The 14939-nt window shown below is 38.4% G+C and overlaps 1 protein-coding gene across 6 annotated transcripts in view; it reads left to right on the forward strand.

The window, feature by feature from the left end:
• Positions 1-14939, forward strand: part of Fak (protein tyrosine kinase 2 Fak) — a 221391-nt gene that overhangs the window by 52492 nt on the left and 153960 nt on the right. For 2 of the 6 annotated variants that reach the window (XM_067772376.1, XM_067772378.1), the window contains exon 2: positions 11262-11389. The exons of 3 other annotated variants lie outside the window; for them this stretch is intronic. In XM_067772376.1, the coding sequence (XP_067628477.1) occupies positions 11326-11389 (64 nt within the window). In that variant the 5' untranslated portion in view covers positions 11262-11325. Of the gene's footprint in view, positions 1-11261; positions 11390-14939 lie in introns of those variants that run through there. One more of the 6 variants, XM_067772377.1, reaches the window with a different exon arrangement.

Here is a 14939-nt window from a genome sequence, read left to right on the forward strand (position 1 = left end):
AGGCAAAACAACTGCTCCTAAAGTACGCTAACATATTTTACCAGGATGGTTCCAAACCAGGCCGCACCAACGTTGTGAAACATCAAATTGACACTGGAGATGCGAGGCCGATCCGTCAAGCTCCACGTAGTGTTCCAATGGCGAAGCGGGAAGTTGTGAGTCAAATCATACAAGAAATGAGCGACAGCGGCGTCATCGAACCATCAGCTAGTCCATGGAGCTCACCGGTAGTACTTGTAAAGAAGAAAGATGGAAAAATGTGGTTTTGCGTGGACTACCGGAATGACGTAACGAAAAAGGATAGCTACCCATTGCCAAGAAATGACGACACTCTGGACTCGCTATCTGGTACAAAATGGTTTTCCACGCTGGAATTGAAAAGCGGCTACTGGCAAGTTGAGGTGAAGGAGGAAGATAAAGAGAAAACAGCCTTCAGTGTCGGTGATGGTCTTTGGCAATTTACAGTGATGCCTTTTGGAGTTTGTAATGCACCAGCTACTTTTGAGAGACTCAAGGACCAGGTACTGAAAGGACTACATTGGAAAACATGCTTGGTGTACCTGGACGACATCATCGTATTGGGCAAGAACTTTGATGAACACCTTAAGAACTTGGAGGAAGTTTTCCAGAGAATAGCTGGCGCTGGTCTGAAGTTAATTCCTAAAAAGTGTGCGCTGTTTAAAAAGGAAGTAAATTATTTGGGTCACAAGGTAACGACAGAGGGCATCTGCACTGCGAACGAAAAGATAGAGGCTGTAAAGGATTGGCCAAGACCACAGAGCCTACATGAATTACCGCCGATTCGTACCAAATTTTTCCAGCGTAGCCCATAGCCTCCATGAGCTTACAAGAAAAAATAAAGCTTTTGAATGGAAGAAGGAGCAAGAAGTGGCTTTCCAAACATTGAAGGAGCGTTTGTGCACTGCCCCATTGTTAGCATATCCGATTCCTGGAGCAACATTTATTCTAGATACAGATGCGAGTGGATATGCTATAGGAGGCGTTTTATCACAACTGGTCGATGGACAGGAGAAGGTAGTTGCATATTACAGCCGGTCGATTGGAAAACCAGAGAGGAACTATTGCGTTACACGGAGAGAGCTGTTGGCATTGGTAGAGTGCATTAAACATTTTCACAAATACCTCTACAGCCAGCGATTCAGCGCCAGGACAGATCACGTAGCGTTGAAATGGCTTCTGCAGTTCCGTAATCCGGAAGGACAATTGGCACGGTGGATCGAGTGACTACAAAGCTATTACTCTCCCATACTCGATGCAAACAACCGGATATCAATTCTAAACTGTTCCACTGGGTCCAATATGACTTCGCAATATGACTCTCTGCTGACATCTCCTTTCTCTTTGGTCTTTCGTTTCGTTCGAGATGCTCAATGGAAGCATCGAAAAGTTAGTACCCATGGAAATGCTGATGTAATGTCACGAAGACCTAGTAGTTTGGAATGCAAGCACTGTTCAAAGGCCGAGGCTAAAGAAGACATTATAGATGTCCGGCTAATGACTATAATGTATGCGGATGAATGGGAAAGGAACAACTAAGGAAGTGTCAGCTAGAAGATACAGATCTGTCACATGTTATGCAAGGGCTCGAACGAAACGAAAGACAAAAAAGAGAGGAGATGTCAGCAGAGAGTCCCATTGCGAAGTCATATTGGGCCCAGTGGAACAGTTTAGAATTGATATCCGGTTGTTTGCATCGAGTATGGGAGAGTAAATGCAAGAAGAAACTGATAGTTGTTCCCAGAAAGATTATTCCTGACGCGCTCAGCGAGCTGCATAATGGTCCAAGCGGAGGTCATTTTGGAATTACGAAGACGCTCGAGAAGATTAAACAGAGATTCTATTGGGTTTGTTGCCGTCAGTCGGTCACTGAGTGGATTGCGAACTGCGAGGTTTGCAGCAGAGCGAAAGGGCCCAACACCCGAAGTCATGGCCAGATGAAGCAATATAACTCAGGTGCGCCATTTGAAAGGATCGCTATGGATGTCGCAGCACCATTTCGTACTAGCAACTGCGGAAACAAATATGTACTGGTGGTTATGGATTATTTCAGCAAATGGCCAGAGGTATACCCAATCCCAAATCAAGAAGCGGAAACAGTAGCAGAAGTGTTTATAAACAATTGGGTTGCAAGGTATGGTGTACCAATAGAGTTACATTCTGACCAAGGCAGGAATTTCGAATCAGCTGTGTCCCAGGAAATGTGTAAATCATTGGGCATTCGAAAAACACGGACAACTGCATTGCATCCTCAGTCCGATGGTATGGTGGAACGTTTAAAGAGAACATTGGAAGAGCATTTAAGGAAAGTAGTAGACAAGTACCATAAGGAGTGGGATACCCGCATACCATTATTCTTGATGGCTTACCGATCAGCAGTGCATGAAACAACGGGCCAAACCCCTGCAAAAGTAATTTTTGGCAATGACCTTCGACTGCCAGCTGATTGCAGGTTTGGGATAAATGCCGGTGCGGAGAGAAATGTCAAGAAATCCACTGGTGTCTTGGAAGAAGAGCTGAGAGAGATATACGATCTTGTAAGGCAACGAGCAAAGATTATGAGTGACAAGATGAAAGCGTGGTATGATCGGAGGGGTTTCAGGAAGGAGATTTGGTGCTGTTATACAACCCACAACGGAAAAAAGGTTTGGCCCCGAAATTGCAGTGTAATTGGGAAGGCCCATACAAAGTTGTAAAACGGATCAACGATGTAGTTTATCGCATACAAACCATTGGCACGAACCAAAATGAAAGTGGTTCATTTGGAAAGGCTGGCAGCGTTTAGATCGAGAGATTTGTCTGATCGGGACGATCAGACTTAGTTGGAGGGCAGTGTAACGAATATTAGCAGCACTAAGCGATACTATCATCTCTAAGCCGAAGCTAAACAGTGACTTGATGCACATCAATAATTCAATCATTATGTCTACACATATGTACGTACACTCAGCAGAGAAGCAACGCACGAACACATGCATATATCTTATCTGAGTTGCTCACAAGAGAGGACAATAATTTGTGCAAGTATTACTCATGCGCATATGAGAAGTTATAAACGTAGTTGTGGCTGGTGATTTTGTAGCTGATAACTAACTAGTAAGTTCTGGAATGGAAAAGCCTAGAAGTATGCAACGAGAAATCAAAAAGTATAAAAGGCGAGACAGTAGAGGCGCAAAAAGTCAGTTTCGTTTAAGCTATCAATCAGTTTGAGTTAAGCAAGTTATCAGTAAGCGAAATATAAGTGTTTTTGTGAAGTACTTTAATAAAGGCCATTTTGCATTATTGAAGAGTGAAGTTATTTATTCAACAGTTTAGTGCTTCGAACTTAGCAGAAGGTTGCAAATAAGAGGATTTGCAGTAAATTCGTTACAGTATAATCCTCGGCACATCTACATAATTTTAATTTTACAAGGACCCAGGGGCCCTATTCAGTAACTATGTGTTTTGAAATGTACATTTTTCTTTCATACAAATTATATGACGAAAAAGTGTACATTTTAAAACTCACAGTTACTGAATAGGGCCCCTGGATACAATTTTCAAAATGTAGGGCAAAATTTGCATACGTTTGTGTTCAATAGTCTTCGTTAAACCTAAACGACATTTTAGAATTAAAGTCGAAAGATTTTAAATTGATAGGTGTTAATGGTTATATGCAGAGCTGCTCAACCCCTATACACTTGTAGCACTTTTGTTTTTGTTTTGCCCTGAATCATGGGCACAGATTCAAATTCACACTTTGAATATAAAACAAAATTTTCATAGCACTCCCATATGCCCTCACATATAATTTCGAATCATATGAAAATGCTTGAATTTCTTATGAAAGTTCCAAGAAAAAGCACTCCCGTATGAAGCTCAGGCACTTGTGTATGATAAAAAAATTTACACTAACAATTTCACAACTAAAAATTTTTCAAAAACATTATAGCACTGAAAAAAATTGTAATCAAATTTGATTCATAAATAAAATTAAAATAGATAATTGACCGCGGAGTTGAAATATATGAGGCATATGACCAAACAATGTAAGCAAAACTGTACCAAAACAAGCGGATCCTATTCACACAGACGGCTTATTGAATAATAAAGGCAATTTTCTACATTAAGACGCTTATTGAGCTCAATCTTCCCTACAAAATTCGAATCTATTATTATTTCATTAGTAGCTAATCGAATGCCTAATGAAGTCAAAAGCACAATGCAACTCTGTTGGCAGCGTTCCGCTTCCGTTTCCGCTTCTTAGTTTTTGGTGTGTTCAGTGCTTAAAAATGTCATTTGTCAAAGCAAATGTCATTGTCTTCATGGCGGAACGATACAAGGTGGCCGCATCGAACTGCTGATTATAACATTTTTTATTTGATTTGATACATCAACTACCGGCGCAGTACGATTTTGACATTTGTCCATCGAATTTACAAGTACATGGAAGTTTTTTGTTTGTAGGTATGTCACCATGCTCCCACCTTGTATCGTTCCGCCATGATTGTCTGTCTCATTCTTCATACTAATCGAGCAGTTACTTCTGTGTGAAAGCAAAAAATTTACGATTTCATTAGCAGGTGAAATGAGATCATTAAGTTTCTGTGTGAAAACAGTATTACGTTAGCCACTTGACTTTTGCGGGGACAATGACAATTTCACCAAAAACAAGCTACCAGATTGAAAAATTTTACGAATTTTCTTTATTTTGATGGATTTCATATTAACGAATACGACTAAATTACTTTCATAGTTATTTTAAATAAAAAAGAAAAAGAAAAACTAGCCCCATGCCTTCGAAATGTTTAATACGAAATATCAGCCTAGAAAATAAGGGTTTTAATAGGGTTTTCGAGCTCCCGAAAATTGTTTTGGTAAAAGAAACATGGATCGAAGTATGCAAAGCAAGGACACATAGCCTTCTTAAGTGTCCGTATGTTTGCTCAGAACATTTTGACGAAACATACACGTTTGTCAATTGCTTTCTCAAAGGAGGTCCTTATAAACCGACTCCGCAATTTCTTGATATATTGGCTACAAGTCCACATTTTAAATTTTTTTATTTATTGTATAATTCAAGCGTTGCGCTTTAGGAGGGAATTGTTAAACCATTTTTTAGGGAGAACATTACCGTGTAGCTTTGCAGGTTAGCCACTAGTTATGAGAGTGTTTTTGCCCGTTGTACCAGGGGTCACCTTGCGACAACCCCGCCTATACACATTCTGTGCCCTTTTAGCATTGACATAGATGTGCAGACTTTGGGGGTAAACTTTTTCTCAACATGCCTTGAGAAATATCCACTGTAGGGGCACGATAGTAGGGCCATGCTAGAACAAAAGGATTTTTCGTTTTTTTTGTCTATGGGTGAAGCTGCCATAAAGATATGAGTAATTTTCCACTATTTTTCAATAAAACTGTTTGTTCTACTGTATTCTCAATCAATATGTAAGCACATAAATCGTGCTAAAGCGTATTATTATTGTCTCAGATGACCATTGCGTTTTCATCCTAAAGGAAATTTCCATCCGGAAAACCCACAAATTCGCCTTAAACAGTAACGGTATGGCAACGCTTCTGGTAAAACAACAAACATTATGAAACTTCAAAAATCCCCAAATACGTAAAAAAATGTTGAGTGGAACTACCTTCTTTTTTGTATCATGATTCTAACTTTACATGATATTAGTTAATTACCCTCAAGGGAAGTCTGTAACTAGTGATACAAAATTCTGGTTTAGAACTAGACCTAGAGTGACAAATAAGTATGAGTTCGTTAATAGCTAGATTTTCATTTATAAAATCGACTAAAAAACTGCTACAAGCTTTAACGAGCTGCTACATATGAGTATGCCTCTTTCTCAGCACTATACCACCAGTACGTAACTATCGAAAAAGTACCAAAAAGAAATTTGTATATAGTTAGTTAGGAATTAGAGAAAAGTTAAAGCAGTGGGGACAATTTTCACCACATAGGACATCGCCATATTAAATTCGTCAGTTGAAAACATGTAAAAGAGATAGATGGCGAACTATTAGTGGTTCAGAATGCAACAGAAATGCACTTATTTTGAACTAGAGATTCTCCTTACGGGGCAGTTTCTGTGACTTTATTTCAATTCGGTATATTATTTTTCTTGGTTGTGAGACATTGTGTGAGTGGAAGTGGGAGGAAACGTAAAGTAACCATGTCTATCATTTACTTGTTAAACATTTTATTAAATTCAAATGGTATTTCAGCACCTCAGTAATCTCTGTTGCTAATATATGTAAGTAAATTTGAACACACATTTAAAACAAGCCACGCGGAGCCCTCTAATTAAGCATTTCAAAATTTTTAAAATTCAATTTCCAATGCAACATTCGCGGAAATCTCTACATTCACTTTTATTATAATTATTGAAACCCAAATTCCGCCGATATATCTATATAGAATATGTTCCCACAAAACTTGAGGCTAGATGTCAATGTAATTTTTCGCTACTTTCAGAATTAAATTTATTGGCTCTTGTATGTTGGTGATGTAACTATTTACGTAATATTTCAAGCAAATATTTTGTAACTTGAAACCAAATATTCAACTTTTTCCGACCTCAAACAATTAAAATTTTTTAAATATATTTTTTAAATACAAAAAAAGTTTCAGTGCACATACAAATTTGTAAAGTTTTGAGCAGCACTGATTATATGCTTAGTCCAAACTGTTTTTTCCGGCCTTGTAATTTAAGAGTTGGCTATGAATGACCGCGTAGCTTCAGTTTTCCGACTAGTACGACTGTCCACCAAGTTAGGGTAGTAGCACAACCGGGCATTTGTTCGACTCTCTTCGAAAAGCTTTTGCTTCACCACTTTGAGTCTTCTTGGGAAGGACAAAGCCTTATCTGGTAAATATATATTTGATCATAAGCAATATTCGCCTAAGTCCCATGGATTATTGCTTGTGCCCACAGATATGTGCTTACATAATCACATTTGTAACAGGAGCCGTAACCTGTAGGTGATATTTAAACTTGGTTGATAGACTATAATCAATGTAATTCATTCCAAGAGAGTAGTTGGGCACAGGGTGGCTTTAAGAAATGTCCATCCGGGAGAGTTGGGTGTTTGTAATGACGAAGTGTGAAAATCAAAATTAACATTTTAAATGCTATTTTATAGTTTCGCAAATAACCAACAGAGGTTTGAATATAAGGCCAAGTGATTTTTCAAACCGTTATCAGGTACATACATACATATATGTATCTTCAACATAAGTATGAAGTGAGAATCAGAAGTATTTTAACCCCAACACCATTTTCTCCCGGAGACTCAACGGCATATAGTTAGCTCCTTTTAGTGCTGTCGAAAACGGCTTTAAACTCGCGAGCCTCTGTACCTTAGGTGCAATTGCGGCTGCATATTCATGGAAGTGTAGACCATTATCGAACGTCACTCTAATAATTTTGAGTATCTGACAGTCGATAGCGTAATACCATCGACGTGGCTGTCCAATGGTACAAATATTTGATTCGTATACGTCGTAAATAACGTGGCCGAAGAATTTGTAGGTGATAGTATTAATGTTACTCGAGGTGAAAAAACTGGGAGGTAGTCGTTGATTTTAAAACATAGCTCATCTAGTTAGGGTCAGAACCTGTTGCCATTATCTTGTAGCCATCGGTGTAGGAAACAATGCTGATTGCTTATGGTGGGAAAGGGAGTTTCGAGATGTAGAAACTCTGACGAAAGGCGAAGCCGGTGCGAACAGAGCTGTGGAATGGTATTAAGCAACTCTTCGCTTATTTGCAAAAAATATTTCAGGTCTAAAGGTGCTTTCAAGAAGGCGCGCAAGTGTCTGAAGGGACAAAAGCATTTCTAGATACACTGCCGCTATACGTAAGTAGAGATCCATTGACAGATGCGCAGGCGCAGACTGAGTAAATAAAGCAACTACTTAGGTAAACTTGTACTATCTTGTATGCCTGTGAACTCCGAAACCACTTTGCCGATTTTGTTAAAATTTTAATTCGATACAAATAGACGATTTTGGAAATTTCACATGCGAAGAAGATAGGGATTCCGCTCACCATATGTAGTATGCTACTTATGAGTTTACAACTTATATATGTACTAGAAAACCCGGCAGACGTTGTCCTGCCCTAAATTTGGCCTATCTTCATACATTTTAATAAGTTTTTTCCGTCTGACTCTGCCCTTCCCCCCTCTTCACTTTTTCCTAATCCTTTTATTCACTCCTCCCTCCGTCTTTTTCGCTTCATCTATCTCCATCTTCGTCTCATTCTATCTCTTTCACAATCTCCTTCTCTCTTTTCTCTTCTCTCAATTCCTTCTCATTCTTCTGCATCCCTTATTGCCTGTCCCAGAGGGTGGTATGTATTTTATTCCAGTCCCAGTCCCAGTCCCACTCCGAGTCAGTTTAATATATATAGATTTTTATTTTTCACACTTCACTATAATATTAAAACGAAATGCAGATATTCGTTGCTTTTGAAACTCGGCTTAAAAGTTGCTCATAGAACAACTAAAGACTCTCCTGAATTAAAAAAATGTCTTAGTACCTCAAATCGCAGGCCCCCTCAGAAACCCCGGGCCCTCTTCTCTCCGGCCCTGGTGATGTGCTATATATATATATATATATATTATATGTATGTAAAGTTAGATAAGCACGTGCACAAATATATCCATACCAACTGAAAAGAGGTGCACCACTGCGTATACGTAACATTTTATTATTACGTATAAACAAATAAAAAAATTTGCAATAAAATAATATTGCGACTATAAACTGAGATATAACCTATCCTATATTTCAACTAAGATCAACCTACACACGGGGTGCAACACAAATTCAAAATCTGTTCAGTAGTTTAGGAGTCCATTGGCCTCAAACCTGTAACACGTGTTTTTTATATACATATTAAGATTTGTATGTCATATTTTATGATTGCTTTGCTTTGTTGAACAATAATAAAGTAATCAATAATTAAAATGTATTTAATAATTTGGGAAAAATTTAAACAACGTGACATCAGGACGGACAAAGCGACAGCTGTTTCGATTATACCTTGTAAATCTCTTCAAAGCCTTTTCTCCCGGGAGTGGGAGTCGAACTTGCACTCCTACGATAGTTGAAATGGTTATAAACGCATTCAGCTACGTCATGCCTGTTGTAAAGTTTTTCCCAATTGCCTTCTTTTTGCATATTTTTATCTTTTACACATTGCATACTTCGTACAATTATGTGTTAAAGCTATGCTCCCGGGAGAAAAGGCTTTGAAGAGATTTACAAGGTATAATCGAAACAGCTGTCGCCTTGTCCGTCCTGATGTCACGTTGTTTAAATTTTTCCCAAATTATTAAATAAATTATAAAATTAAAAAAATTGCTTCAAAAACATGTTTTCATACATTTAAAAAAGCAATATGGGCAATCCCCGATTATTAAAATCATACAAACAGACAAAATTGGTTAATTCGTTGTAGTTCTATAAATAGATCGAAAACAGCAACAAAACCAAAGCTTCTTTGAAAATCGCCGTACCACAAGCATAGCTTTAACACATAATTGCATACGAAGTATGCAATGTGTAAAAGATTAAAATATGCAAAAAGAAGGAAATTGGGAAAAACTTTACAACAGGCATGACGTAGCTGAATGCGTTTATAACCATTTCAACTATCGTAGGAGTGCGAGTTCGACTCCCACTCCCGGGAGAAAAGGCTTTGAAGAGATTTACAAGGTATAATCGAAACAGCTGTCGCCTTGTCCGTCCTGATGTCACGTTGTTTAAATTTTTCCCAAATTATTAAATAAATTATAAAATTACTTCAAATAAATGTTTTCATACATTTAAAAAAGCAATATGGGCAATCCCCGATTATTAAAATCATACAAACAGACAAAATTGGTTAATTCGTTGTAGTTCTATAAATAGAACGAAAACAGCAACAAAACCAAAGTTTCTTTGAAAACCGCCGTACCAAGCATAGCTTTAACACATAATTGCATACGAAGTATGCAATGTGTAAAAGATTAAAATATGCAAAAAGAAGGCAATTGGGAAAAACTTTACAACAGGCATGACGTAGCTGAATGCGTTTATAACCATTTCAACTATCGTAGGAGTGCGAGTTCCACTCCCACTCCCGGGAGAAAAGGCTTTGAAGAGATTTACAAGGTATAATCGAAACAGCTGTCGCCTTGTCCGTCCTGATGTCACGTTGTTTAAATTTTTCCCAAATTATTAAATAAATTATAAAATTAAAAAAATTGCTTCAAATAAATGTTTTCATACATTTAAAAAAACAATATGGGCAATCCCCGATTATTAAAATCATACAAACAGACAAAATTGGTTAATTCGTTGTAGTTCTATAAATAGAACGAAAACAGCAACAAAACCAAAGTTTCTTTGAAAACCGCCGTACCAAGCATAGCTTAAACACATAATTGCATACGAAGTATGCAATGTGTAAAAGATTAAAATATGCAAAAAGAAGGCAATTGGGAAAAACTTTACAACAGGCATGACGTAGCTGAAAGCGTTTATAACCATTTCAACTATCGTAGGAGTGCGAGTTCGACTCCCACTCCCGGGAGAAAAGGCTTTGAAGAGATTTACAAGGTATAATCGAAACAGCTGTCGCCTTGTCCGTCCTCATGTCACGTTGTTTAAATTTTTCCTAAATTATTAAATAAATTATAAAATTAAAAAAATTGCTTCAAATAAATGTTTTCATACATTTAAAAAAGCAATATGGGCAATCCCCGATTATTAAAATCATACATACAGACAAAATTGGTTAATTCGTTGTAGTTCTATAAATAGAACGAAAACAGCAACAAAACCAAAGTTTCTTTGAAAACCGCCGTACCAAGCATAGCTTTAACACATAATTGCATACGAAGTATGCAATGTGTAAAAGATTAAAATATGCAAAAAGAAGGCAATTGGGAAAAACTTTACAACAGGCATGACGTAGCTGAATGCGTTTATAACCATTTCAACTATCGTAGGAGTGCGAGTTCGACTCCCACTCCCGGGAGAAAAGGCTTTGAAGAGATTTACAAGGTGTAATCGAAACAGCTGTCGCCTTGTCCGTCCTGATGTCACGTTGTTTAAATTTTTCCCAAATTATTAAATAAATTATAAAATTAAAAAAATTGCTTCAAATAAATGTTTTCATACATTTAAAAAAGCAATATGGGCAATCCCCGATTATTAACATCATACAATAATTAAAATACTTTTCATGCTTTTTCAGAATGGATAAACCTTTACAGGCATTAACTTAAACACCAAATGCATAGAAAAAAGTATATATTCCAATGTTGAAATCACAAGCTAATTCTTGTTTTACGACTCAACTCACTCCTTTGTTACAAAATGAAGGTAAGGACATAATTGTATTTCGATGGCTGAGTGAAAGAACGCTCTTTTAAGTACCCAAACTCAACAAAAGGTTGTGGAACGGTCATACTACGAGTTCGATTGTTAAACTAGTAAACGTCATTTTCAAAGCAATCACAACAAATTTCAATGAAATGCATACGGTTCAATATCTCAGCTGGCAATATCTTACATTTACATTAATATAGGGCTGTTTTACCACGTCCCAAGCAGCAAAACGACCCGTTCCAATTATAGCACAAATAGACAAATAGAGCGTTTTTGAATAAATTGTAAGAGTAGGCGTTCTTTTTCTTAGCCACTAATACTTGTTTAATATTTAGATCTTGGTGACATACATGCAAACACAAATTCAAGTTCCATGTTCTTTGTTATTGTAAATCGATGGACTAATGTCGAAATCTTACTGCGCTGGAAGTTTAAGTGGCAAATCATATTGAAAAAGTACCAATAAGCTGACCACCGGCAGTCACCTGTTCCTGATTCCGCTATGATATATGTAGGGCAACCCAAAGTATGCAAAAGCATTTATAGCTCCGACACATAAGCAGTTTTTCATATAGATGAGTTTAACACATGCTTATGCATTATGAGTAGATTGCATGTATTTTTTTGGAGAATGGTAGAATGTTTGGTGTTTCATTCAATTTATTCAACAACACCTATTAATAATTACAAAGATTAATATAATTCAATTTCAAGTTACTCGACACGTCTGGTCGCTAAGAAAGTATAAGAATAATAATTACATAGCAAGATACAATGAAATGTCAAAATGTATTGTTGTGGTTGTTCGTTTACTACTCCGTGCTAGTCGTTGATAGGTGGCTGGCAGAGCTGCCACAGTACTCCCCTTTTAATGACGAAGTCACTGTTGGTTCAGGAATCGTACGCGCCTTGACTTCTCGTATGTTCGAGGGATCGGTTTCGTAGCTGCCTCATCGGAACTGGTATCTGTATCTTCACGTATGATGAAAGCTGGCTTTAATCTGTCAACCGATACAGCAACTTTCTTGTTATTCATCTTCACGTTAAAAACTCTATCAGTGGGACGATCTATAACCTCGTAGGGGCCGGTGTAAGGAGCTTCTAAGGGCTCTCGAACTGCATCTGTTCTCACCAGTACGTGTGAACAGTCATATAAGTTTTTGAGCAAAAATAAACTTTTCTTCGAGTTATGATGAGCAGCTGGAATAGGCCGAGTGTTGCGCATATATTCGCGGTGCTTTTCCAGAAAATTTTGTGGATCGATAGTTTTGTCTAGGTCTTCAAAAAACTCATTAGGTAATCTGATTGGACCACCATACAACATTTCTGCAGTGGAAGCTCGAAGATCCTCCTTATAGCATGTTCGTAATCCGAGTAACACGGTCGGTAGTAGATCTGGCCATGGAGTTGCTGGGTCACACATGAGCGCTGTTTTTAAGGATCGATGCCATCGCTCTATCATCCCATTAGATTGGGGATGATAGGCTGTGGTGTGTATGCGTTGACATCCGATCATGTTCGTGAGAGCTCTAAAAAGTGCTGACTCAAATTGTGTACCCTGGTCAGTCGTGATGGTCTTTGGACAGCCAAACCTAGCGATCCAATGAGTCCAAAAAACTTTTACTATAGTCATCGCAGATATGTCTTGCAGGGGAACGGCTTCGGGCCACCGTGAAAATCGGTCGATCATAGTCAAACAGTAACGATAATCGTTTACCTGGGGCATTACAACGATGTCAATGTGCACATGATCAAACCTGTTGTCCGGCATGTCGATTTTATCCGGTAAAATGGAGTTGTGTCTATGAATCTTTGCTCGTTGACAAGGTAAACAAGCCTTTGCCCAAAGCGCCACGTCTTTGCACATCGACGGCCAAACATACTTTTTTCGTAGTTGTTTTAGGGTTGCCTTACCACCCGGGTGTGAAAGTCCATGTACCGATGCAAATATTTTGTGACGCAACTCTTTAGGTACGTATAACCTTATATTTCCAGTAGAAATGTCGCAGTAAACGCTGTTGCCTTCGAAATGCATTGTCTGTAACTTTAACGAAGTGCTTCCCTGTAGAAGTAGAGGTAGATCAATATCTTTGGCCTGTGCATGCGCAAGTTCCGAATAATTTACGCTGGTTGGCATTGAAATAGCATTCAGACGTGACAGGGTGTCAGCTACTACGTTAGAGTCACCGGATACGTGCATAATCATCGTAGAGAATTGCGAAATGTAGTCCAACTGTCTTAACTGTCGCGGCGACGCTTTCTCGGGCTTCTGCTTAAAGGCGTGAATAAGTGGCTTATGATCTGTCTTGATGACGAACACGCGTGCTTCCAACATATGTTTAAAATACCGTATGGCTTCATAGACGGCCAGAAGCTCTCGATCGTAAGTGCTGTAATTCCTTTCAGTACTAGTAAGTTTTCTTGAAAAAAACCCTAGAGGCTGCCAAATGTCATCGCAAAGTTGTTCTAACGCCGCACCGATCGCTATGTCTGAAGCATCACTTACCACTGCAAGCTTTGCATCTGGAGCTGGGTGAGCCAAGATCGTAGCTTCTGCTAAACTACGCTTGCAATCATCAAAAGCTTTGAGAGTTTCACTAGTCCAGTTGATTTTACTTTTGTCATTCTTTCGCATGTTGCGTGTGAACTCGCTCAATTGCGACTGTAGTTGTGATGCCTTTGGAATACACCGCCGATAGTAGTTGATGATACCGAGAAATCGGCTAAGTTCGCAAACTGTGTCAGGTGGTTTGTAATTCCTTATGACTTCTACTCGCTCGGCGGGTGGACGTACACCATCGCCGTTGATGACATACCCCAGAAAATTTACTTCAGGTTTTCCAAGTTGACACTTATTCACATTAATTGTCAAACCATGCCGCTGTAATATGGAAAAAACTGTGTGAAGGTGATCTTCATGCTCGCGTACTGACGTGGACATTACCAGAATATCATCTATATATACGTACACGAAATCGATGTCTTTAAAAATACCGTCCATGAACCTTTGAAAGGTTTGAGTAGCGTTCTTAAGCCCAAACGGCATGTAGAGAAATTCATAAAGCCCGAAAGGAGTGCATACTGCAGTTTTTTCCATATCCGTTTCGCACATGGGGATTTGATAATATGCGCGCACCAAGTCAATTGTAGAAAAAATTTGTTTTCCATATAATTTCTCTGATAGGTCATGGATGTGGGAAATTGGGTATCGATCTGGAATGGTGATCGCATTTAATTTACGATAGTCCCCACAAGCTCGCCAACCTCCCGACTTTTTTTCGACCATGTGGAGTGGACTTGCCCATGGACTTTTTGATGGTTGGCAAATACCCTGTTCGAGAAGAAAATTAATTTCATTCTTTGCACTAGAAAGCTTATCCCCAGCTAAACGTCGCGGCCGATCGGCAATTGGATTTCCCTTTGTTTCTATATGGTGTCTTACGTTATTAACGCTACTATTATTGTTGAATTTACGTGAGGGTTTTGTAATCTCTACAAAACGTGTTAAAAGTCCTGCAAAATCGTTAGCGCTGTTAACTGTAGA

This window comes from Eurosta solidaginis, chromosome 3 (genome assembly GCF_040869045.1).
Source record: "Eurosta solidaginis isolate ZX-2024a chromosome 3, ASM4086904v1, whole genome shotgun sequence".
In the NCBI taxonomy this organism is placed as follows: domain Eukaryota; kingdom Metazoa; phylum Arthropoda; class Insecta; order Diptera; family Tephritidae; genus Eurosta; species Eurosta solidaginis.